This window comes from Hylobates moloch, unplaced genomic scaffold (assembly GCF_009828535.3).
Source record: "Hylobates moloch isolate HMO894 unplaced genomic scaffold, HMol_V3 SCAFFOLD_6, whole genome shotgun sequence".
Lineage (NCBI taxonomy): Eukaryota > Metazoa > Chordata > Mammalia > Primates > Hylobatidae > Hylobates > Hylobates moloch.
In genome coordinates, this window is record NW_026652281.1 from 386,815 (window position 1) to 410,271 (window position 23,457).

Below are 23,457 nucleotides of genomic sequence, written 5' to 3' on the forward strand. Positions count from 1 at the left end.
GTGCAGTTTTGTTAGAAGGGATTTTAGTGGCTCCAGGGCCTTAAGGCCTTAGTGTGCGGAGAGGAGTGTCCACAGAGACCCTGCCCCGTCAGGCCCTGCTTTAGGATGGAGCCTGTCGGTTTATCTTCAAGGATTTTACAAACACTTCTGACAGGAGGCCTTGTGGGGAGATGATGGTGAGTTGGGACTGTGCACAGCCAAGGAAACCGCAGCAGTCATCTCTTTCTGGCTCTTGTCACTTTTTCAAACTGTTTCTAGCTTTGTTTAAAGGCAAGTGTGAATGACCCAGCCAGTAGTAATTAATTCTCAATTACGCTGTCTCTCTAAAAGTGACTGGAAAGTTTTCTAAGATGCACTTAAAGGATTTATGGCCTCGATGTAAAAACTTTCAATTAAAGAGGAATGTGTCAGCCTTACTTAGAATGACAGAGCACAGGTAATTTTAATGTAATAATACATGCACATTTTTATTTGCAGCTGTTGGTTTTCCTTTTCTTCTTCTCCTTGATGGGCCTGCTCTCATCACATCTGACCTTAAATGTAAGTCAGACCTTCCCAGCCAAGGTGTCCTCTCCCGCTGTGGGCCAGGCAGGGGCATCAGGCAGCCAGCTTCCAAGTCAGGGTTTCCAGACGAGCTCAGGAGCTCCTTGTGTTTGCAGAAGTGTGAGAACTCCCAAGCCGTGGGCCTTTTTTTTTTGAGATGGGAGTCTCACTCTGTCTCCCAGGCCGCAGTGCAGTAGTGTGATCTCAGCTCACTGCAACCTCTGCCTCCTGGGTTCAAGCAATTCTCCTGCATCAGCCTCCCGAGTAGCTGGGATTACAGGCATGAGCCTACCACACCTGGCTAATTTTTGTATTTTTAGTAGAGACAGGGTTTCACCATATTGCCAGGCTGGTCTTGAACTGGCCTCAGTGATCCGCCGACCTCGGCCTCCCAAAGTGTTGGGATTACAGGCATGAGCCACTGCATCCGGCCTGTGGGCCTTTCTTTGAATGTCTTATTTGAGGATGTGGTACAGCAGCCTTGGTGTGGGTGCTCTAAGTCCCTGGCCTCCTATCTGAGCCTCTTCTGTCCGGAGGCCCACTGTTACCTTCTATGGGTTGTCACCAGTTTTAAGACTTTCAATAAGCAAAGAGGAAATGCCCTCTTCTCTGCTGAGGGCTGTACCCTCCTACCCATGGGAGCACCAGGTCGGCCATTCTCAGGGTTGGTCTCCTGCGGTTTACAGAGCACCACGGACCCACCGAAGACTTTCCACGTTTGTGCAGCAATCCTCGAGTGTTTAGAGAAGAGGAAGATATCCTGGCTGGCGCTCTTTCAGTTGACAGAGAGTGGTAAGAAACACGCTGCTGAGGCGCAAATGCGGAGGGCCGCTCTTTTCAGAGGCAACTTTCAAATGTTAAGAACGAGCCCTCCTTGAGGTTCACTAATTCACTTCTATGAGTTTATCCTCTTGCTAAGTTTATAAGCTCCATTTTAGTTGGGACAGATTAAGTACAAACTTGTTTAAAGCAGTAAGATAATTTACTGGCTCACTGGTCAACCCCAGGACCAATGGGCCTATCGTGGGTACTGCCTCTCTCTGTACCACACCCACCTTCCTGCAAGAGGGCGACCCCCCCATCCTCTCCCAGCTGCTGACAGGTACCCGGGTATCCTCAGCTCAGGCTGTTCGTCCCACGCTATCCCCACAGCCAGGCCTCTTAGGGTACACATCCCAACCCCCAGGGGTGTCCCCCAGCACTGATAATAGGCAGAGATGTCTGTCCAGAGTTGCCTGAGCCACCTCTTGGTGTTGCAGACCTCAGCCTGGGGCAGCTCCTCCTCCGCGTGGCCCCGGATCAGCACACCAGGCTGCTGCCTTTCGCCTTCTACAGGTACCTTCACCCACAGGGCTGGTCAGGGCAGGGGCAATATTTCCCAGACCCCCATCTTAGCACCTCTGGGTCCCGCCAGATGGGAAGGGCTGCCTGTGCCTCTGCTCCACAGATGAGCAGTATCCCTTGGCATCATCTGCTACCTTTCCAGCAGTCTGTAGCCATTTGTCACTATGTCTTTACCTCTAGTCTTCTCTCCTACTTCCATGAAGACGCGGCCATCAGGGAAGAGGCCTTCCTGCATGTTGCTGTCGACATGTACCTGAAGCTGGTCCAGCTCTTCGTGGCTGGGGATACAAGCACAGTTTCACCTCCAGCTGGCAGGAGCCTGGAGCTCCAGGGTCAGGCAGGTGCAAGGGCCAGTCCCATCTCCAGGGGAGCTCCCCCTAGCCTGAGACTCCTTCTGCCAAAGAATGTCCGGGCACAGCATGCAGACTATGGGGGACACACCAGCCCTGTTTCAGTATGTCTTCTAACCTGTGACTTTGCCTGTTTTCTCTCTAGGGCAACCCCGTGGAACTGATAACAAAAGCTCGTCTTTTTCTGCTGCAGTTAATACCTCGGTGCCCGGAAAAGAGCTTCTCACACATGGCAGAGGTAACGTCAAGATGCCCACCTTGGGCCATGTGGGGGACATGAGAATTCACAGCTGCCTGGGCCATGTGCCCACCTGGCTGGCAATGCAACTCAACTATTTCTGCCAGAGCCCCCCGCTGTGGTCTGAGGCCTAGTGGGTGGCACGTGCTGAGGACCTGCTCCTCTCTCACAGCTGCTGGCTGATCGTGGGGACTGCGACCCAGAGGTGAGCGCTGCCCTCCAGAGCAGACAGCAGGCTGCCCCTGACGCTGACCTGTACCAGGAGCCTCATCTCTTCTGACAGGACCTGCCACTGCACACCAGCCCAGCTCCTTTGTAAATAATTTATTACAAGCATAACATGGAGCTCTTGTTGCACTAAAAAGTGGATTACAAATCTCCTCGATTGCTTTAGTGGGGAAAAGGAATCAATTATTTATAAACTGTCTGGCCCCAAGTCACTCAGTGTTTGCAGGAAAATAAACCACTGGTCCCAGAGCAGAGGAAGGCTACTCGAGCCGTACACCAAGCCCGCCTCCAGCACCGAGGGCGGGCAGCACCCTCCGACCCTCCCATGCGGGTGCACACGAAGGGTGAGGCTGAGACAGCCACTGTGAAGTCTAGGCTGCTAGAGGTGCTCATTCTCACTGCCGTCCTCAGGTGGGTTCGGGCTTCACCGCCTGGTCCTCTGTGGTCACAGAGGGGCTCGGTGGCCCAGGTGGTGGTTCCGCCTCCAGAGGCAGGGCCTTGTCCTGGGTCTGTGTCAGCGGGTGCACCATGGACATGTGTACGTTGAGGTTGTGGGCCTTCTCAAACCGCCGGCCACACTGGTCACAGGCAAAGTCCAGCTCAGTCTCAGCCTTGTGTTTGGTCATGTGGTACTTGAGGGATGCCCGCTGCCTGCACTGGAACCCACAGACCTCACACCTGGGGGACAGAGGCAGGTAAGAAGGTGTGTGGGCCACAGCCCTGGTGGGGGGCCTGAGTCACACTTACTGCAAAGGCTTGGCTCCTGAATGTCGCATTTGGTGGACGAGAAGGTGCTTCCGCTGCTTGAAGGTTTGTCCACACTCGTCACAGATGTAGTTCCGCACCTCTGAGAGAGGAGAGTCCAGTGAGTCCAGGCCCCTGATGCTCCAACCTCCCACGGGGACGACGATGACAATGTGAAACCATCACAGCTGGGAAGATGTTTCCGCACATGGTTCACCATGCAGCAGGCCCAAGCAAGGGGCCTCTGAGGGCCTCATTTATTAAGATCTTTAAACTGCTTGATACACTGTCACATGGCTTCATCAGCCGTGTGCATTTGAGGATGGTTTTTAAAGAAACTTCAGAAATCTATATTTCCTTAACCACATTTTTTTTTTTTTTTTTTTTGAGATGGAGTCTTCCTCTGTCACCCAGGCTGCAGTGCAATGGCGTGATCTCGGCTCACTGCAACCTCCGCCTCCCAGGCTCAAGCAATTCCTCTGCCTCAGCCTCTCGAGTAGCTGGGATTACAGGCACCCCCCCCCCAACCAGGCCCAGCCGATTTTTGTATTTTTAGTAGAGATGGGGTTTAACCATACTGGCCAGGCTGGTCTTGAATTCCTGACCTTGTGATCCACCTGCCTCGGTCTCCAAAAGTGCTGGGATTACACGTGTGAGCCACCGTGCCTGGCCTAGAAATTCTTAAAGGAAGCCATATCACTAAGGTTGTATAGATTACTGATTGTCACAGCTATGGCTGTTCTCTAGAATTCATCTCCATATGAGAGGGGTCCATACCCAGGGGCTGGGGATATGCATGGCTGTACTCGCTCTGGCAATCTTTCTCACACCCTTGAACAAAGAGATATCACTTGCTAGTCCACAAATGCCACATGTGGACATGCAGACCCATTCACCCTGTGCTGCCTACACAGCTGTCAAGCCCTGAAACTTCACAAGACAGACTTTTCCCTTTGGAGGGTAACCCTACCTTGGCATTTTACTCTACGCTGTTCTGTTTTTTTTGAGACTTGAGTCTTGCTCTGTTGCCCAGGCTGGAGTGCAATAATAGCCCAATCTCAGCTCACTGGAACCTCCACCTCCCAGGTTCAAGCAATTCTTTTTTTTTTTTAAGACAGGGTCTTGCTCTGTTGCCCAGGTTGGAGTGCAATGGTACAATCATGGCTCACTATAGCCTAGAACGCCCAGGCTTAAGTGATCCTCCTGCCTCAACCTCTCAAGTAGTTGGGACCACAGGTGTGTACCACCATGCCTAGCTACTTTAAAAAATTTGGGGGGCCGGTGCAGTGGCTTACACAAAGTGCTCAATCCCAGCACTTTGGGAGGCCAAGGTGGGCAGATCATGAAGTCAGTTCAAGATCAGCCCGGTCAATATGGTAAAACCGTCTCTACTAAAAATACAAAAATTAGCCAGGTGTGGTGGCACGCACCTGTAGTCCCAGCTACTCGGGAGGCTGAGGCAGGAGAATTGCGTGAACCCAGGAGGTGTGAAGGTTGCAGTGAGCCAAGATTGTACCGCTGCACTCCAGCCTGGGAGACACAGACTGTCCCGAAAAAAAAAAAAAATTGGGGGCTGGGCACAGTGGCTCATGCCTGTAATCCCAGCACTTTGGGAGGCCAAAGCAGGCAAATCACCTGAGGTCGGGAACTGGAGACCAGCCTGGCCAACACAGCAAAACCCGCCTCTCTACTGAAAATACAAAAATTACCCAGGCGTCACGGCTCATGCTTATAATCCCAGCACTTTGGGAGGCCGAGGCAGGTGGATCACGAGGTCAGGAGATTGAGACCAGCCTCCCTAACATGGTGAAACCCTGTCTCTACTGAAAATAACGAAAAATTAGCTAGGTGTGATGGTGGGCACCTGCAGTCCCAGCCACTTGGGAGGCTGAGGTAGGACAATGGCTTTAACCCTGGAAGAGGAGCTTGCAGTGAGCCGAGATTGTGCCACTGCACCCCGACCTGGGCAACGGAACAAGACTCCGTCAACCCCCCCACCGCCCGGCGTGGCAGCAGGTGCCTGTAATCCCAGCTACCTAGGAGGCTGAGACAGAATTGCTTGAACCAAGGAGGCGCAGGTTACAGTGAGCCAAGATCGCGCCACTACACTCCAGCCATGGTGATAAGAGTTAGACCGTCTCCATCAATAAATTTAAAAAAATGTTTTTGGTAGGGACGGCCTGACTATGTTGCCCAGGCTGGTCTCAAACTCCTGGCCTCAAGCAATCCTACTGCCTCAGCCTCCAAAGTGCTGTCATCACAGGCGTGAGCCACTGCACCGGGCCTGGTTGTGACCATCAGTGACTGGACAGATACAGAGTCTGAAAAACCAAACCCAAGGAACTGCTGCCATCAGGAGAGACGTGGGAGAACCCAAAAAATAACAAATTAACCCACATGTCAGGAGATGACCCAGCAGTAAAAAGCAATCCTAATGAAAAAATACTTCAGTAAATTCAAGTACAAATAAGTAATTCTTATTCTGTAATAAGTTCAAAACCAAGGAAAACTGTATATGTAAGGATCAATATACAGTTGTCCTCAGCTGGTTCCAGGACCCCCCCACCCCTTACCAAAATCTGCTCATATTCAAGTACCAACGTTAGCCCTGCAAAGACCCTACAGAACCTGCACTTATGAAAAGGCAGCCCTCTGAATACCAGGGATGCGAGTCCCTGACCATGGATATGCGGGTCCACGTGGTTCAAACAATTTTTTTTTTTTTGACAGTGTCTCACTGTTGCCCAGGCTGGAGTGCAGTGCTGTGATCTCAGCTCATTGCAACCTCCACCTCCTGGGTTCAAGCAATTCTCCCACCTCAGCCTCCTAAGTAGCTGTGCCTACAGGTGTGTGCCACCATGCCCAGCTAATTTTTGTATTTTTAGTAGAGACGGGGTTTTACCATGTTGGCCAGGCTGGTCTTAAACTGCTGACCTCAGGTGAGCCACCCACCTCGGCCTCCCAAAGTGCTGGGATTACAGGTGTGAGCCACCGTGCCCAGCCAAGTTTGTCATTTTGAAAACATAACATATCCTTGTTGGGTTATAAAAGTAACTTGTGTATTATAGAAATTGTGAAAAATAAGACGGGCACAGAGACAGCACCCTCAGTCATAATTCCCCCATCCACCTCCGGTCTTAATGACATGACCTACACACACGTGAAGAAGCAGAACCACACGTGCCTCCCCCGTCCACGGGGGCAGCTCCCCAGAGTTGGCATGCCTTCATGCCTTCCACTTTCCCTTTTAAGATATACTTGTTTGGGCCAGGTGCAGTGCTCACACCTGTAATCTCTGCACTTTGGGAGGCAGAGATCACTTGAGGTCAGGAGTTAGAGATCAGCCTGGCCAGCATGATGAAACCCTGTCTCTACCAAAAATTACAAAAATTAGCCAGGCATGGTTGTGGGTGCCTGTAATCCCAGCTACTCGGGAGGCTGAGGCGGGAGAATCGCCTGAACCTGGGAGGCAGAGGTTGTGGTGAGTCAAGATGGTGCCACTGCACTCCAGCCTGGGCAACAGAGCAAGAATCCGTCTCAAAAAAAAATTAAAAAATTAAATGATCAGTTTGCAAAAGGACACCAAGATTGCTTGGCTATTAGTTTTGACAAACTGCCTAGATCCTGGGGAAGTCAGGAATTCCTTCCATCACAGGGAAGGGCAGATTCACAGTGATGCCCTACTCTAGCCTTCATCTACCAATGTGACTGAGTACCCAAGACCCCGTTAGCCACCTGCACGCGACCCCCAACTTGGGGCGGGGATGGGTATGAGAAAGACTGGAAAGCAGGTCACGTGCCCCTGGCTGTCACCCGCGTAGGCAACATTGGCGATGGGCATACCTGTGTGGATGAGCTTCACATGGCGCTGCAGGTAGCGATCGATCATGAAAACCTTGTTGCAGCCAGGATGGGGGCAAGGCCGCTCCCGGACCTCCTCGTGGTGCTCCTTGATGTGCTTCTGCAGGAGAGACTCAGTGAGAGACCCTCAGAGCCTCACCCAGGCCACGCAGCACGAGCCCTTAGTGGGTGACAGCTGACGCCCCTGGAAGGAAGGCAGATCCAACTCCTCCAGCTACACCACTGGCTCCTTCACAGCATCACTCCAAGAAACTTCTAGACCCCCCAGGGGGTGTCTCAAGTGAAAGTCTGGCCCCACATCTACTCCCAAGGACGGCACTGGCTAGGGCTGCTCCAGGTCTCCGTTAGCCTAGGTCACGAGAGTCCTTGGGCACAAGTCTGAGTCAAGCTGCAGAAACACCTGCTACCTCCCCAGGTTCACACTGACAGCTGCCGGGCCTGGGTCAGGCACAGCCAGTGCTCACCTTCATGCCGTCAGCGCCTCGGTACACGGCCGTACAGCCCTGGTAAGGACACTTGTAGATGGTGGGAAGCTCCTCCCTGAAATGAAGAGCACGCATGGAACCCCGGCCCCGACAGGCAGGGCGAGCCTCGCATTCCAGGCATCACCTCTCACAACGAAGCTGCTGCTTCCACCCGGGCTTGGGTCCCGGCTTCTTCCGAATTCTTGGTTCTTCAGACTTCTTGGCTTCTTTGCTTTCACACTTCTTACCAGAGACCCTGAAAAAAAGAGGTTCCCAGATTCAGTGGTTTCTGTTCTCCATTTGCAAATGTTTCTTGTCTCTTCAACCTGAGAGATGGTTTTTCTGAAGCTTCCCTGAGTTGCTTCTGGGCTGACTGACCCTCAGAATCTACCTGAAGCCACCAAAGCCAGAGTGACTCTGGACAGGAGGCCTCAGGGGCGAGCACAGCACAGGGCGAGGGCGCAGGGTACAGCAGGGTCAGGGGCGAGCACGGCAGAGGGCGAGGGCGCAGGGTACAGCAGGGTCGGGGCGAACACGGCAGAGGGCGAGGACGCAGGACACAGCAAGGTCGGGGCGAGCACAGCAGAGGGCGAGGGCGCAGGGTACAGCAGGGGTGGGTTCTGAGAACTAAAGTTTCACCCTGTGCTACACGTAAAACCCAAAACTGGAGATACCAGGACAGCAGAACAGGGATGTCCGAAGGGCCACTCCTTTATCAAAACGACCTTATGCTAGGAAAAAGCTAAGAATTCACTCTCTCAAAACGGGACAGCTTGATTCCAAGTTCAAGCCACCCAGGCAGGGCTTCAGAGGAACAGGTCCTGTTCCCTTGGAAGCACACGGTGAGTAGCTGCCACCCCAGCATTCCTCAGCCCCGCCTCCACTGCAGGGAGCCCCGCCCGTGTTCCTGGAGCTGCTAGCTCAGACCATGGTGGGCAAGAACCTTGTCCTCCAAAACTTTGGGGTCGTGCATTTTAGTTGGCCTGGCAAGTCCCTAAGGGACCAGCAAATGCAGCAGCTTCCAGTGTGCATCTTTCGGAGACTTAAAGAGACACACTTGGGGTTCCTTTTTGGATCCAGATAAGGATAGTTAAGGAGATCTCTCAGGAGCAGAAGGGAACTCCACCATGATAAAACCTCTACATGAAACCCACAGCAGACACCACACTCAATCGTGAAGGACTGAAAGCTCTTCCTCCAAGGTCAGGAACAAGACATGGATTCTCCCACCACTGTTCTCAGCACAGCACTGGAGGCCCTAGCCAGAGTAACTGGACAAGAAAAAGAAAACAAAGAAAAATTCTCCCTATTCACAAATGACACGACTTCCTATGTAGAAAACCCTAAGGATCCACATACAAAAAACCCGAGTAAATTATTTCAGCAAAGTTGCAGGACACAAAATCCATACACAAAACCCAGTTATGTTTCTATATATTGTCAATGAACAATCCATATGCAATAGCATGAAAAAAATAGTTTACACTGCCAAGTCCAGGGGCTCACGCTGGCAATCCGAGCACTCTGGGAGGGTGAGGTGAGAGGCTCGCTTGAGCACACAAGGCTGCAGTCAGCCATGATTGTGCCAGTGCACCCCAGCCTGGGCAACAGCATGAGACCCTGTCACTAACTGCCCTTCTCTTTAACGAGTGCATTGAGGCCGGGCGCAGTGGCTCACGCCTGTAATCCCAGCACTTTGGGAGGCTGAGTGAGGTGGGCAGATCACGAGGTCAGGAGTTCGAGACCAGCATGGCCAACGTAGGGGAAACCCCATCTCTACTAACAATACAAAAATTAGCCAGGTGTGGTGGCGTGCGCCTGTAATCCCAGCTACTCAGGAGGCTAAGACAGGAGAATCACTTGAACTCAGGAGGCAGAGGTTGCAGTGAGTCAAGATCGCACCACTGCACTCCGGCCTGGGCAACGGAGCGAGACTCCGTCTCAAAACAAAGACAAAAACGCATTGAAAAGAACTGTGTTGACTTTGCACAGGCTGCGCCTTCTCTCCCTGTCCCTAATAACTGGTTTTCATCACCTAGCCACATGTCCCCCTCACCTGCCCTGCCTGCCTGGATTGGGTGGCCCCTTGTTTGTGAGTAGCTGGACATGCTGTTCCCACACTGACCACTCACCTCCTCAGCACATGAGGCTTCAGAGTACCTGCAGTCTCTGTGCGCTTGTGTTTGGGACGGGAATCCTTACGGACCGGGTGGGCTGGGCTCAGGCCTCACTGCTACTTGTCAGTTCTTTCCCCATGAGGGCACTGGCCTTGGCCTTCCCCTCTGGCTGGAACCACTGACCCCTCATTAACACATCACTGAAGTCTCTTCTCATCTGCCCCCAGCTGAGGACACAGGCGAGCACGCCTGCTAGAACTCTAAGGTCAGAGTCGAGAAGACTGCGAGGCAGCACACAGGCTGGGGGCTGTGCCGAGGCCCTTCTCGGTTCCCAGGGGGGGTCTCATTGTTGCAGCTGAGGAACCAAGTGCTCCTGGCACTCGCCGCAGTCAGGAGGCCATGCTTGCTACCACCCAGTCCTGCCTCCTGCGCAGCAGTTTCCACTAAAGTCACCCCTTCTACTAGAGGCATCTGAAAACCTATCTCCTGTGTCTCTGTTCCAAAGCACGTCTTTGTCTGCACTCCTGGGGTCCCAGAGGGACTAGTGACACAGTCTGAGTGTGCTGTCCCTGTCACAGCAGCAGGGGCTCAGCAGAGAGGACCCTCCCTCCTGAATCTGCCTCAATCTGGAAAAGGCTCACCTGGCTCCTCCCATCCCAGCTCCCAGCCCTCCTCACACCAGCAGCCCCAGACCTTCTGGGCAGCAAGCCACAGACACATTCTCAGGTGTCCTGGGATTCGGACTCAACCCGGGGGTCACAGGGAGTGGGGGCTTCCGTACAGCAGCCTCGGGCACACCCCCAGCCATGACTGCTGGGAACAAACCTGAGGGTAAGGACTCCCCCTAGCCATGACTCCTGGCAACAAACCTGAGGGTAGGGACCCCCGGGCACCTTTTCTGGGCCTGACCAGTTTTCTGTTCATGCTGAGGCTGCTGCAGCCCCTCTGGCTCAGTCCTGCCCTCTGCTTCTCATCTCTCTCCAGGCCTCCTCCTCTGCTCCTGTTTCTCTTTTCAGAACTTAACAGCATCAGAACTTCGAAGAAAAAAGGCAGTTGACCTCTCAGTCTGCATGGCAGGGTTCTAGTGGCTGACTGTGGTGCTCAGAGCCGCCTGCCCTCTGGACCTTTGTTCTGGGCTGTGAAATGCTCAAGGACAGGGACCGGGTCAGTCACCAACTACCTGGGAGTGTTCTGGGTACTCCTGGGTACAGGGTTGCAAAGAAAACAGCACAAGTGAAAACCAGCCCTCACTACCAGGGCCTGTGTTCTCACTGAAGAGAGAAAACAAAAATCCCCAAAAACAGAGTCAAAAGAAGGTCACAGAAGTGATTCAACAGGGAAGTGCACCGTGGCTGCCTGACCATGGATATCAGTGATGGGGTCAGAACCGGGAGGATGACAGAGCTGGGTCCTTGGGCCTCTGAAGACGCACACAAAGCAGAAGCGATGGGTTGCGGGGTTCCGGGGGGTACACTGGGGTGTGAACCCAGGGCAGGACCGGCAGAAGAGACGTAAGAGCCTCCTTCTCAGGCAACGCTGGGTTTTGTCGACAGAGACACCTGCCATCCACTGCTGGGACTCTGAGACAGCCGTGCCCCGGCCTGCTGCTCACTTCACAGTGCTGAGACCAGGTCCCAGCTCCAAACCACCAGGAGGACCCACCTTCTCACCTGCCCACCTGCCCCTCCCCCGCCTCCCAGCTCACTGAAGGAAGCCACGTTTCACTGGGCTCGGGAGATCCGGACACGAGAGAGTGAACTGAGGGGAGGCACAGCAGGGAGTGAGAGCCCCTGGAGGACAGGCGGGTGTCTAGGTCGCCCAACCGACACCTCCAGCAGACCCCGGGCTGCCCACTTACTTCCTTTCTGGGTAAGGCTCAAAGGACTCGTCTGAAGACTGCGCATTTTGCTTCTTGTCATTTTCGTCTTCACTCAAGACGTCTCTAGGAATTAAGAGAGAATCTTCAGCAAAGCCCTGGGCCTGGGCAGTGACAGATCCAACAAGACCTCCTGCCTAAAGATACACATGGACCCCCATGTCCCATGTTTGAGTTCTTGTGAAAATGTCTTAAATCTAAAATCCCCAGATTTCCAATCCCATTTCCGAACAAAGGCCAGCCAGGCTCACAAGCCAGCAATCCCCACAAGCCATGTGCTCCGGGCACCAGGACACCGGACTTGGAAACAGCCCTTTCCACAGCGGCCCAGGAGGGGTGGAGGCTCTCGAAGGTAGCTTCCTGCTAAGCAGACTTTGAGAAATCGACCACCTCACCCTGTAACTGCAAACCCTATGGAACCCTATGCAGCTGACGGGTTTGCCATGAGTCACTTCTAAGTTCACAAAAGTGGCCGGGTGCAGTGGCTAACTCCTGTAATCCCAGCACTTTGGGAGGCTGAGGCAGGCAGATTGCCTGAGGTCAGGAGTTCGACACCAGCCTGGCCAATACCGTGAAACCCCGTCTCTACTAAAAATATAAAAATTAGCTGGGTGTGGTGGTGGGCGCCTGTAATCCCAGCTACTCGGGCGGCTGAGGCGGGAGAATCACTTGAACGCGGGAGGTGGAGTTCGCAGTGAGCAGAGATCACACCACAGCACTCCAGCCTGGGCAACAGAGTGAGGCTCGGTCTAAAAAAAAAGTTCACAAAAGGAAAAAAAAAAAAAAAAGACTTGTGGCCTTTATTCTACAACCTGAGCTGCGTTTTCGTCTCCTGGCAGTCTTGAGGACAGTCTTAGCCACCCCAGGTGCCTCCTGGCACCTGCCAGACTTCATCACTGCACACGCCACTGGGATTGCCCCCCAAACTGGGGTGTCCTCATTTGGATGAGGTGCATCTGTGTTGCAGTCAAGGTTTACAGGAGAGAGTGGAAACGGTGCAAACCCCAGCCTGGCACAGCTGCCCTGAGTGGCGCTTGGCTCAGAGGCAGGGGTGGCCCAGGGACTTTGCAGACACTGATGGGGTCCCTTCTGAGGCCTGTCCTCCTCCAACACCTCCTCACAGAGCCTCTGCTTCAGGTCACAACAGTGTCATAGTCAAGGGCTAAAGTCGGGCTTTCTCTACTCCAGAAACATCTGGAGTGAACACAAAACTATGGCCCTAAAACAGTAGCGGAAGCAAAGGACCCAGCCAGACTGGTTTCAACAAACTCGCTTGTAGGCTGCTCTGGGTCAGAAACCCTATCAGCCTCCCTCTGGAGCTGCCTCAGGTCTGTGAGTGACCTCTGGCACCCAGGAAACCACCAATCAGAGACAAGAAGCCTTGGAAGCTCCCCAGCCCCTCCTCTCCCCCCACCTCGAGAGGAGATGCGTCCCAACCAGGGCACGGACAGCCGGCCCCTATGATGGCTTAGTTTGGTATCAGGGCATGGGCAGCCGGCCCTACGATGGCTGTTTGGTTTTTGAAGAAGAAATTTTAGGCTGTTTAAACCCACTCTTCTCTCACCCCTCAGAAAGGTCACGGATGGTTTTTGAAGGAGAAATTTTAGGCTGTTTAAACCCACTCTTCTCTCACCCCTCAGAAAGGTCACTGAACTCGTCTTTTACCCGATCATCCGAGGTTGATGATGGAACCTGCTTCTCACCCAACTGCCCTGAGAAACAAAGAACAAGGCTCCTGTTACCAACACGGAGCACAGAAAGGTCTCACCTGCAAGGAGGCCTGATTCTACTATTGATGACTAGAAAGGAGACTGGGGTCCCTGACCCGCAAGCTCTCCCCACCTTGGCCCCATCCCCGCCGAGGGTGCTATGCAGCCTCTGATCCTGCCCTGCCAGCCCGACGTCCAGAAGCGCAAGGCAGCAACAAGCATCAGAACCCTCAGGAACAGCAGAACCAGAAAGCCCAGGCCTTCCACGGACTCCGACCCAGTCCTCCTAGGACAGCCTGGACGTGGTGGACGTCCTGAGACATGGTGGCTCACGCCTGTAATCCCAGCACTTTGGGAGGCCGGTGCAGGTGGATCACGAGGTCAGGAGATCGAGACCAGCCTGGCCAACACGGTGAAACCCCATCTCTATTAAAAATACAAAAATTAGCCGGGCATGGTGGCGCGTGCCTGTAATCCCGGCTACCTGGGAGGCTGAGGCAGGAGAATCGCTTGAACCCGAGAGGCGGACGCTGCAGTGAGCGGAGATCGTGCACTGCACTCCAGCCTGGGCAAAAGAGCAAGACTCTGACTCAAAAAAATAAAATAAAATAATAAAAAATTACTGTTCTCAGCCCAGGTACAGTGGCTCACGCCTGTAATCCCAGCACTTTGGGAGGCCGACGTGGGTGGATCAGGAGATCAAGACCAACCTGGCTAACACGGTTAAACCCCCTCTCTACTAAAAATACAAAAAGTTGAGCTGGGTGTGGTAACTCATGCCTGTAATCCCAGCACTTTGCGAGGCCGGGGTGGGCAGATCACCCGAAGTCGGGAGTTCGAGACTAGCCTGACCAACATGGAGAAACCCCATCTCTACTAAAAAATACAAAATTAGCCAGGCATAGTGGTGCATGCCTGTAATCCCAGCTACTCGGGAGGCTGAGGCAGGAGAATCGCTTGAACCTGGGAGGCGGAGGTTGTGGTGAGCCGATATCATGCCACTGCACTCCAGCCTGGGCAACAAAGAGTAAAACTCTGTCTCCAAGAAAATATAAATACAAATACAAAAAATTAGCCAGCTGTGGTGGCACAAGCCTGTAGTCCCAGCTACTCGGGAGGCCGAGGCAGAAGAATCACTTGAACCGAGGAGGCAGAGGTTACAGTGAGCTGAGATTGTGTCACTGCACTTGAGCTTGGGCGACAGAGACTCCATCAATAAATAATACTGTTCTCTCGGCCAGGCCTGGTGGTGACAGAGCGAGACTCCATAAATAAATAAATAAATATTACTGTTCTCTCGGCCAGGCCTGATGGTTCATGCCTATAATCTCAGCCTTTTGGGAGGCCAAGGCAGAAGGATCACTTGAAGCCAGAAATTCAAGACCAGCCTGGGCAAAACAGACCTCATCTCTACTTAAAATAAGTTTTCTTTTTTGTTTTTGTTTTGGTATTTTTTTAGACGGAATCTTGCTCTGTCGCTCAGGCTAGAGTGTAGCACTAGGATCTCAGCTCACTGCAATCTCTGCCTCCCAGGGTCAAGCGATTTCCCTGCCTCAGCCTCCCAAGTAGCTGGGACTATAGGCAACCGCAGCCACACCCAGCTAATTTTTTGCATTTTTACTAGAGACTGGGTTTCGCCGTGTTAGCCAGGATGGTCTCAATCTCCTGACCTCATGATCTGCCTACCTCAGCCTCCCAGAGTGCTGGGACTACAGGCGTGAACCACTGCACCTGGCCTAAAATAAGTTTTAAAAAGTATTGTTCTTGGCTGGGTGCAGTGGCTCACACCTGTAATCCCAGCATTCTGGGAGGCTGAGGCGGGTGGATCAAGAGGTCAGGAGTTCGAGACCAAGCCTGGCCAACACGGTGAAACCCTATCTCTACTAAAAATACAAAAATTAGGTGGGTGTGGTGGCGCGTGCCTGTAGTCCCAGATACTCGGGAGGCTGAGGCAGGAGAATTGCTTGAACCAGAATCCGGGAGGCTGAGTTAGCAGTGAGCCAAGTTCGCACACTGCACTCCAACCTGGGCTACAAAACGAGACTGTCTCAAAAATAAATAAATACGTAGATAGATAGATAAATAGATAAATAAATAGGTAGATAAACAAATAGACAAATAGATAAATAGGTAAATACGTAGGTAAACAAATAAATAGATAGATAGACAAGTAGATAGACACGTAGATATACAGACAGATAAACAGAGAGGGGGAGAGAGAGAAGTAGGAAGGTAGGTAGGTAGATACACTTGTTCTCAACATACTGCATACAAGTTTACAGAGCCAAGCAGCTCTAAGATGTGACACTCACAATCCCGTTCCTACCCAAGGCCCGGAGCCGCACTGTCTCATCTGTGCACCCATATTTGGCTGAACTAGCTGGGTAGCTGCGTTTCTGTTTGGGACAGAGTCTTGCTCTGCCGCCCAGGCTGGAGTACGGTCGTGCAATGTCGGCTCACTGCAACCTCCGCCTCCCAGGCTGAAGCGATTCTCATGCCTCAGCCTCCAGGAGAGCTGGGATTACAGATGCCCACCACCATGCCTGGCTAGTTTTTACATTTTTATTATCCATGGGATTTCGCTATGTTGGCCAGGCTGGTCTTGATCTCCTGACCTCAAGTGATCCGCCCACCTCAGCCTCCCAAAGTGCTGGGATTACCGGTAGCTACATTTTTTGGAAGCTCCCCTGAGGACTCAAAGTGGGAGCTGAGTGCCCAGGTGGGGACAGGTGCACAGAGCACACACAGGACAAGAGGCTGGAAGGAAACTGGCCCCGGCCCTCCTAACACAACATCCAGGAGCAGCTGCACCAGCCCACAGTGCTATGGGTTCTGGAGCCCAAACAAGGGCCTTGTGTTTCCCCTCAGCCTGTCAGCAGAGAAAGCTGTGCCACACTGGCCCACACCAGGGTGTCACCAGGCGGCTGGCTGAGTGCCAGGAAATGACCTGCAGCTGGCCCAGGGCAGCAGCCACAGAGGCAACGGCCATTCTCTTCTCCCACGTCCACAGACAAAGCTCCATTCTTCTCTCTTCCTCAGTCCCCTCAGCCCCAAGCACAGACTTAGAGAAAGACTAGACGTCTGATGAGCGTGTCTCCACAGAAACTGCTGGAACAGAGCCCTGCTCACAGAGGAGCAAGAGGCGGAGACAGGCTGGCCGCCCCTCCCTGCTCTCTGGATGTGGTGAGCAGCCGCAGGCAGAAGCCCCAAGCTCTGCTCCTTCTCACACCACACCCCAGCCACCACCTACAGCAGTGGAGACATTCACTTTCTGCTGAAAACCCTGCTCCACTGAGGAGCACAGATCCTGGTCTAGCACCAGCAAGAGGTGCCTCCTACCTGGGGCCCCGCAGAGGGGCAGGCTTGGCTGAGGTGGGAAGCCCGACCTGGGCCCCACCACATCGCTGTCCGAAGGAGGCTGGGCCACATCCGTGCTGGGCAGGGTCTTGGTCTCAGCCCCAACTGGGGTACCTGTCCCTCTACCCTGGGAGGTCTGAGGCGCGTCCCCAGGGTTCCACCCTCGGTGCTGGGGCAGCCGTGGCGCCGTCTCTTTGTCCCATGGCCACTTGACTGCCAGCGCACTGTCCAGCAAGAAGGCCTTGCAGCTGGAGCTGGTGTCCATGGTGTAGTCGTGGCCCTGGTCGCAACCCCACACGACTTGAATGACGCCGCAGTACTCGGAGGACAGTGTCCTCTGAAGGTGGGGCAGGACCCTGCAGCTGGCCGCATGTCCGTGCACCCAACCCACCAAGCCGTGCAGGCACTGGGGGCTTGATGTGATCAGATCCACTGCAGAGAGTCAACAGAGATGTCAGATCCACGGCTGGATGGCACCCAGCCCACCCTCCACCGGGGGAGGACTCACCCAGACACGCTCCCTCCTCTGCCCCTGTTGGGGGCTGGGCACCGACCCTGCAAAGGATCAGTGTGGCCATGAGCAGGACAAGCAGGCGGAGGTTCACAGCGCTTGTCGTACAGGACCCTCTCGAGGTCTCAAACCTCAGCGGTCCCCATAGGTAACCTCTTCCCTCATCCCAGCTCCTCCCAGTTCGTCTCTCCACACCAGTCCCAGGCCTGTTCGCACTGAGCCCGGGCATGGCCCGTTCCCCCCACCCAGAGGCTCCCGCCGAGGCACGCCCTGTCCCTCTCTCAGCACCCGTCACATCGCAGTACTGACAGCCTGAACGTGCCCTGAACAGACTAGGGCATACTTTGCACAAGGCTTCCGGCGACCAGTCGGAGAGACGTTGACCCTCTGCAGGAAGGACTTGAGGAGGCTGTGGCACTGGTAGAACTGGGCGTGGCAGCTCTTGCAGACAAACGGAGATAAGGTGGGGTCCTGGCGGACAGCCACACCCAGCAGGCATTGGAAGTCCCTGACGAACACGCGCTCCTCTGCGGATGGCCTCTCCATGCTCGCTCCAGGCGCCCTCTCGGAGATGCTGCGCAGGCTTCTCGAGGAAAACTTCCCGTGGCAGAGGCGACAGTGACCCATGGCGAGAGCCCGGCCTGCTCCTGCACAGAGCGGCAGGAAGTGTTAGCAGCCGGCAAAGGAGGCTCCTGAGCAGAGGGCGTCCTGGACTCCAGGTCCGAGGGCAGCGCCTGCATCGCCCTTCGCGAGGCCCCCGGACACAGCAAGCGGCTCGGGCGCGCGGCTCTCGGCGGGACAAGCCGCTCTGTGGGGGATGTGGCCGCTGGTCCAAGAAATCTTTCAAATTTCAAAGGTCTCTAAGGCCTCCCCAGCGAAGTAGCTTCACGAGTGAAACCTGGAACTGCACCCTCCTCCCAGCGACCGCGAGACCCGGGGAAGGCGCTGCGCCCTCCAGGAAATGCCGCGGTTTCCTGTCTGCCAAGTGCAGGTGCCGCCTCCTTTCCTGCTCCCCGAGGACACGAAGCCGGGGAGCGCGATTCCCACGCGCGGGCACCCCAGGGCGACCTGCCCGCGGTGACAGCGCTCCTCACGCCAGGTCCCTTCTAGACAAGCCCGCGGCCGGGGAGGCCGGGCCGGCGACGCCAGCGTCACGGAGCGCGAGGAAAACCGAGCCGGCCGCCCAGCGCCTATCCAGACGCAGCCCCGAGTCCGCTACGCACTTGGCCGGGTGGGGGGAGGCCGCGCCGGCTTCCGGGCGTCAGTGCAGCTCCGCCCACGCGCAGACCCCGCCGCGACCCCATCCCGCCACACCCGGGCCGCGGACCCACCTGCCTCGTCCGCGCCGTCCTCGCCCGCGTCCCCGCAGGACCCCACCGGGCCCCAGGAGCGCCGCACCGTCGCCCGGTCCACCCTCGGCCCGCCGCTGAGGGAAGGGCGGCCCCGAGCCCGGCCGCCGCCGCCGTCCGAGGCCCCGCGCTGCTGGGCCGCCCCTGGGGACAGGAAGCGGCCCAGCCGGTCCCGCTTCATGGCAGCGGAGGACGCCAGCAGAACCCCGCGGGTGCTGCCCGGCCCGAGGTTCCTAGAGGACCCGGCGTTCGGCTCCGCTCGGCGCGCTGGAAGCGAGGCGGGGCGGGGGAGGGGCGGAGCGAGAAGCGAAGCGAGGCAGGCGGGGCGGGCCAGGAGCCAGGGGCGGGACCTCGCCGGCCGAGGTTCCACCCGCGGTGCCAGCGCCCCCGCTCGTACCGCTCCCCTCTCCGGCCCGAGGACGGCCGTGCCCGCTGCTGTCGCCAATGGAGCGCTGGCCTGGGGCGGGGCGGTGGGCGGAGGGGCTTGCCGAGACCTCACGTCGAGTCCTCCAGGGAGAGGCGACGCGGCTCTCCTCGCCTCTTACCGTGGGAGACGGACGCGTGGGGCGGGCAGGGGCCGGCGGAGGCCACGCGGCGCGCAGGTGGCGGGCGGGCTGCAGAAAGGGGAGGGGGGCCGGGGTCTCACGTAGAGAGGGGCCTGGCTGCCGCGGTTAGACGCCCATGGGAACTCCGTGACGGGCCTTCTCGCCAGCCCGGTCTCGAGACGGCGAAGGGGCCCGGCCCCGTCGCGCCAACCCGCCCGGGCTCTGCCTCCCCCGCCACGAACACCCGTGGGGCCCGAAGTACGCGCGGAGGGGGGCCCGTCGCCGGAAGTGCGGCCCCGTCCCTTCCGGCGGTCCGCTGCTCTGGCAGCTCCCGCACCCGCGCCGGCTGCGTTCCGGTCCCGCGGCCGCCCGTCCAGCCCCTCGGCTACCGTCGCCGCCTCCCCTGCCCGGCGCCATGGCCGCTGCGGCCGGGGACGGCACAGTGAAGCCGCTGCAGAGCGCCATGAAGCTCGCCAACGGGGCCATCGAGCTGGACACCGGCAACCGGCCCCGGGTGAGGCGGGGCGGGGGGCGGGGCTTGGCCGCTGAGGGTGGCCCTGGAGGGACCCCCGCCCGGGGAGGGCGAGGACAGGGCCGGCTCGGGCTGGAGATGTGGGGGCGGGCGCCAGCCGGGACCCCGGACCGCGCTTCCCAGGCGAGGACGGGGGCGGGGCGCAGCCGGGCGTGCAGTGACCTTGGACAGCTCAGATCCTGCAGGCCTCGGCTTTCCAGTTCGCTCGCTGAGCCGGTGCATCAGAGCCTGGGCTCCACCTGTAGGGGAGATGCAGCAGGAGAGTCCGCCGGGCCACCTTCCAAAACCCGAGTGACGAGCAGGGCCATGCGTTCGTGCATTTTTCTGGGCAGAGATGGTAGATTTAATGCGGTTGCCACAGGGGACGGCATCCAGAGAAGGCCACATGCCCGCTCATTTGTGATGCTGTTTGCAGTCGCCTTAGTTAGGAAAAGCAGGCCGGAGGGGTGTGGCCCGTTCCTGAGATGGGGCCGAATCTAAGGTTGGCGACCAGGTAGAGAAGCCCGCTCAGCCACACCCAGCTGCCCAAAGAGAGAAGGAGCCTGCCTGTGCCTAGAAGCCTCGTTCCTGAATCTGCTGCTTTCACCAAGTTGGTTTTTAGGGCAGCAGGTGCCCCCGCAAGTCAGAAATCCTGCCTGGATTATATTTTGTCCTTCTCTCTGAGGCATAGACTTTTTTTTTTTTTTTTCTTTGAGACGGAGTCTCGCTCTGTCGCCCAGGCTGGAGTGCAGTGGCGCAATCTCGGCTCACTGCAAGCTCCGCCTCCCGGGTTCATGCCATTCTCCTGCTTCAGCCTCTCCGAGTAGCTGGGACTACAGGCGCCCACCACCACGCCCGGCTAATTTTTTGTATTTTTAGTAGAGACGGGGTTTCACCGTGGTCTCGATCTCCTGACCTCGTGATCCGCCCGCCTCGGCCTCCCAAAGTGCTAGGATTACAAGCGTGAGCCACCGCGCCCGGCCTGGCATAGACTTAAAGATAGGTAACTTAACAGCTGGGGATAAAACAAAAAACGCACCATATTGCTGGGCGCCATGGCTCACGCTTGTAATCCCGACACTGGGAGGCCCAGGTGGTGGATCACCTGAGGTGAGGAGTTTGAGAGCAGCCTGGCCAACATGGTGAAACCCCGTCTCTACTAAAAATAACAAAAATTAGCTGGGTGTGGTGGTGCACACCTGTAATCCCAGCTACTTGGGAGGCTGAGGTACGAGAATCACTTGAACCCAGGAGGTGGAGGTTGCAGTGACTCGAGATCCTGCCACTGCACTCCAGCCTGGGCGACAGAGTAAGACTCTCTCAACAAAACAAAACAAACCACCATACTGTGGTTCCGATGACCTGTGCTTGTCAGAGGGGTCACACAGCCTTGAAAGGTAACAGTTCTAGGCTCCTGTGTGCACTGGAAACACGTAACAGTTACAGGCTCCTGTGTGCACTGGAATCACGTAACAGTGTGTGCACTGGAATCACGTAACAGTTACAGGCTCCTGTGTGCACTGGGAACACGTAACTCGCGGGTTCTGGGAAAGGGATTTCTCGGAACTTAAGCCAGGAAGTGATTTGACAACTTCCACTATCACTCCCTTTATCCTCTCAGGAAGTATTTTTTTAAGCCACTGAATGAATCACCCTTGAGTTGCACAAGAAGGAAACGTTGCATAGAATGAGAAATGACAGCAAACTGCTGAGGTCACTTCCCCAGGCCCACTGAATGAGAATATCAGTTCCTGTGCTGGAGAGAAAGGCAGTGAGAGGAGAAAATGACGTCCAGCTCGTCCCTGGCTCTCTCTCTCAGGTCCTGATGTCTTTTCCAAGTCTGGAGAGCAGCGATGCTGCCTGTGCCCCGGGCAGAAAACCGTGTTCTGGCTGCAGCTAACCACTGCAGGCTCAATGTCTCTGGGTGTATCTCAGAGATAAGCAGGTGTTGGTGGTCCTTGCTTATCCCACAAGGGCACCTGGCAGGAATAATGGAGTCACTTCCCTCCACTGGCCTGAACCCACTGTTTCTCTTTCCTGGACACAGGAGGCATACATGGAATACCTGAGGAGCATCCACTATATCTCCCAGGTGTTACTAGAAGAAGTGGAAACCACTAAAGGTACGGCTCAGCCAGCCGGGCGCAGTGGCTCACGCCTGTAATCCCAGCACTGTGGGAGGCAGAGGCGGGCGGATCACCTGAGGTCAGGAGTTCGAGACCAGCCTGGCCAACATGGCGAAGCCCCGTCTCTACTAAAAATACAAAAATCAGCCAGGCATCGTGGCGGGCACCCATAAATACAGCTTCTCGGGAGCCTGAGGCAGGAGAGTTGCTTGAACCCGGGAGGCGGAGGTTGCAGTGAGCTGAGATCACCCCACCGTACTCCAGCCTGGGCAACAAGAGCGAAACTCCGTCTCAAAAAAAAAAAAAAGCACAGCTGAGCCCTGCTGCTTCCTCCATGCTGGACAAATTGTGGGCGTCCTTAGCCCTCGATGGGTGCCAGGCTTCGGGGGGTCTCTGGTATCCTTCCAGCCTGACCATTTGTAGCAGGTGAACCAGCCCACACTCAGTGTGATGTAGTGGCAGGAAGGGACCAGTGTTGTGGGTAAGAAGATGGAGATTGGGTCGTGGCAAGACACTAGCTCCAGTGAGTGGCACAGACGTGGGGAAGCATTCCAGCAGTGCGATGTGCAAACGCCCTGAAATAGGAGTGGGCGGGGTGGGGCTGTGTGTATGCCTTGGGTGGAACTGGGGCCGTTCTGGTGTGCAGGGAAACTTGAAGAGGCTTTGAGCTTTGAGGGAGAGGACAGCCTGGCAGTGGAGCCTCAGGTGAGGACTGAGGATGGCAGTGGCCAGACCACCCAGGATGGGAGCAGTAAACGGCCTGGGGATGTGTCCTGAAGGTGGAACAGAGCAGACTTGCAGGAGGCAGATGGGGACAAGAGCAAACTGGCAAGGAGAGGAATAGAAAGTTCCACGATGAACACATTAAGTTTGAGGGGCAGCAGCCACTGGACATAGGAGCACAGAGGTCGGGGGCAGCCACTGGACATAAGAGCACAGAGGTCGGGGGGAGCTAACAGTTGCCCCGGCTGAGCTCTGGCGCTCCAAGATTGAGGAGTTGGGTGGAGGAGTGGCAGAGGATCCCCCGGGGAGAGCAAAGTCCCAGAAGACAGAGGAACTCCAGTGGCCCACCGTGTTTGGCAAGGTGGGGACGGGTAAGGGCAGTTTCCGGGGGAGTCGGGGACTAAATCAGGGCAGGATGAGAAAATGGGAGTCTGTGAGAAGTTTTCTGTGAAAGGCAGCAGGGAGGTGGGTCCAGGGGCGAGTCACAGAGAGGCAGCTCCCACGGCATGCAGAAGGGCTGCGTGAGCAGGTCCATGGTCGCGCAGAGGTGCTCCATGCCAAGCCACGGGAAGGCAGGACTCTGGGGACACAGCCGACGGGAGATGGGTGAGGCGATCCGCCTCAGCACGTCCTTGTCTCCGTAAAACGGGGTGAGGCGATCCCCCTCAGCAGGTCCTTGTCTCCGTAAAACGGCCACTTCCCAGAGGCCTGTAGTTGCAAGTGAAGCTGAGTGAGCAGTAAAGGCTATTTAGGGTCGAGGCTCTGACAGGCCTTCATGAGGGGCACACAGACTTAGCAGGCTCAGGAGGCAAAACCAGGACAGATGATTAGAGATGACTTGGCGGGGGGGGCTTGCCTGGG

The 23,457-nt window shown here is 55.9% G+C and overlaps 3 protein-coding genes across 16 annotated transcripts in view; 2 read left to right on the plus strand and 1 right to left on the minus strand.

The window, feature by feature from the left end:
• Nucleotides 1-2,820, plus strand: part of FANCA (FA complementation group A) — a 76,197-nt gene extending 73,377 nt beyond the window's left edge. For 3 of the 4 annotated variants that reach the window (XM_032156109.2, XM_058440322.1, XM_058440323.1), the window contains 6 exons: nucleotides 478-540; nucleotides 1,230-1,335; nucleotides 1,803-1,878; nucleotides 2,068-2,224; nucleotides 2,383-2,475; nucleotides 2,648-2,820. In XM_032156109.2, the coding sequence (XP_032012000.1) occupies nucleotides 478-540; nucleotides 1,230-1,335; nucleotides 1,803-1,878; nucleotides 2,068-2,224; nucleotides 2,383-2,475; nucleotides 2,648-2,755 (603 nt within the window). In that variant the 3' untranslated portion in view covers nucleotides 2,756-2,820. Of the gene's footprint in view, nucleotides 1-477; nucleotides 541-1,229; nucleotides 1,336-1,802; nucleotides 1,879-2,067; nucleotides 2,229-2,382; nucleotides 2,476-2,647 lie in introns of all 4 variants that reach the window. The other variant, XM_058440321.1, reaches the window with a different exon arrangement.
• Nucleotides 2,821-2,941: 121 nt separating this feature from the next.
• ZNF276 (zinc finger protein 276) lies at nucleotides 2,942-19,348 on the minus strand. 2 transcript variants are annotated; one of them, XM_058440334.1, is made up of 11 exons: nucleotides 19,237-19,348; nucleotides 17,686-17,989; nucleotides 17,340-17,386; nucleotides 16,814-17,263; nucleotides 13,399-13,477; nucleotides 11,748-11,831; nucleotides 7,918-8,028; nucleotides 7,773-7,848; nucleotides 7,291-7,408; nucleotides 3,451-3,550; nucleotides 2,942-3,381 (listed from the first exon to the last, which is right to left on the minus strand). In XM_058440334.1, exons 2-11 carry the CDS (start codon nucleotides 17,967-17,969, stop codon nucleotides 3,111-3,113), a joined length of 1,620 nt encoding a protein of 539 aa, XP_058296317.1. In that variant the 5' UTR covers nucleotides 17,970-17,989; nucleotides 19,237-19,348; the 3' UTR covers nucleotides 2,942-3,110. The 2 variants fall into 2 exon arrangements, with proteins under 2 accessions (XP_058296317.1, XP_032012018.1); XM_032156127.2 differs by having other exon boundaries at nucleotides 18,674-19,324.
• The window catches only part of VPS9D1 (VPS9 domain containing 1), a 17,651-nt gene continuing 13,533 nt past the window's right edge, over nucleotides 19,340-23,457 (plus strand). For 7 of the 10 annotated variants that reach the window (XR_004248650.2, XR_009213977.1, XM_058440328.1 and 4 more), the window contains exons 1-2: nucleotides 19,340-19,750; nucleotides 21,795-21,870. Coding sequence is in view for 7 of the 10 variants with exons in the window: in XM_058440328.1 (XP_058296311.1) it covers nucleotides 19,652-19,750; nucleotides 21,795-21,870 (175 nt within the window). In the remaining 3 variants the exon portion in view is untranslated. The other 3 variants (XM_032156116.2, XM_032156120.2, XM_058440333.1) reach the window with 3 other exon arrangements.

Excerpts from the sequence above, each read along its gene's own strand:
- ZNF276 (XM_032156127.2), bottom strand. The coding sequence starts at position 18,872 with ATGAAGCGGGACCGGCTGGGCCGCTTCCTGTCCCCAGGGGCGGCCCAG. Across the intron at positions 8,029-11,747 it reads GAGCCTTACCCAGAAAGGAA|GGTCTCTGGTAAGAAGTGTG; the intron begins GTAAGTGGGCAG and ends TCTTTTTTTCAG. Across the intron at positions 3,382-3,450 it reads TCAGGAGCCAAGCCTTTGCA|GTGTGAGGTCTGTGGGTTCC; the intron begins GTAAGTGTGACT and ends TCTGTCCCCCAG.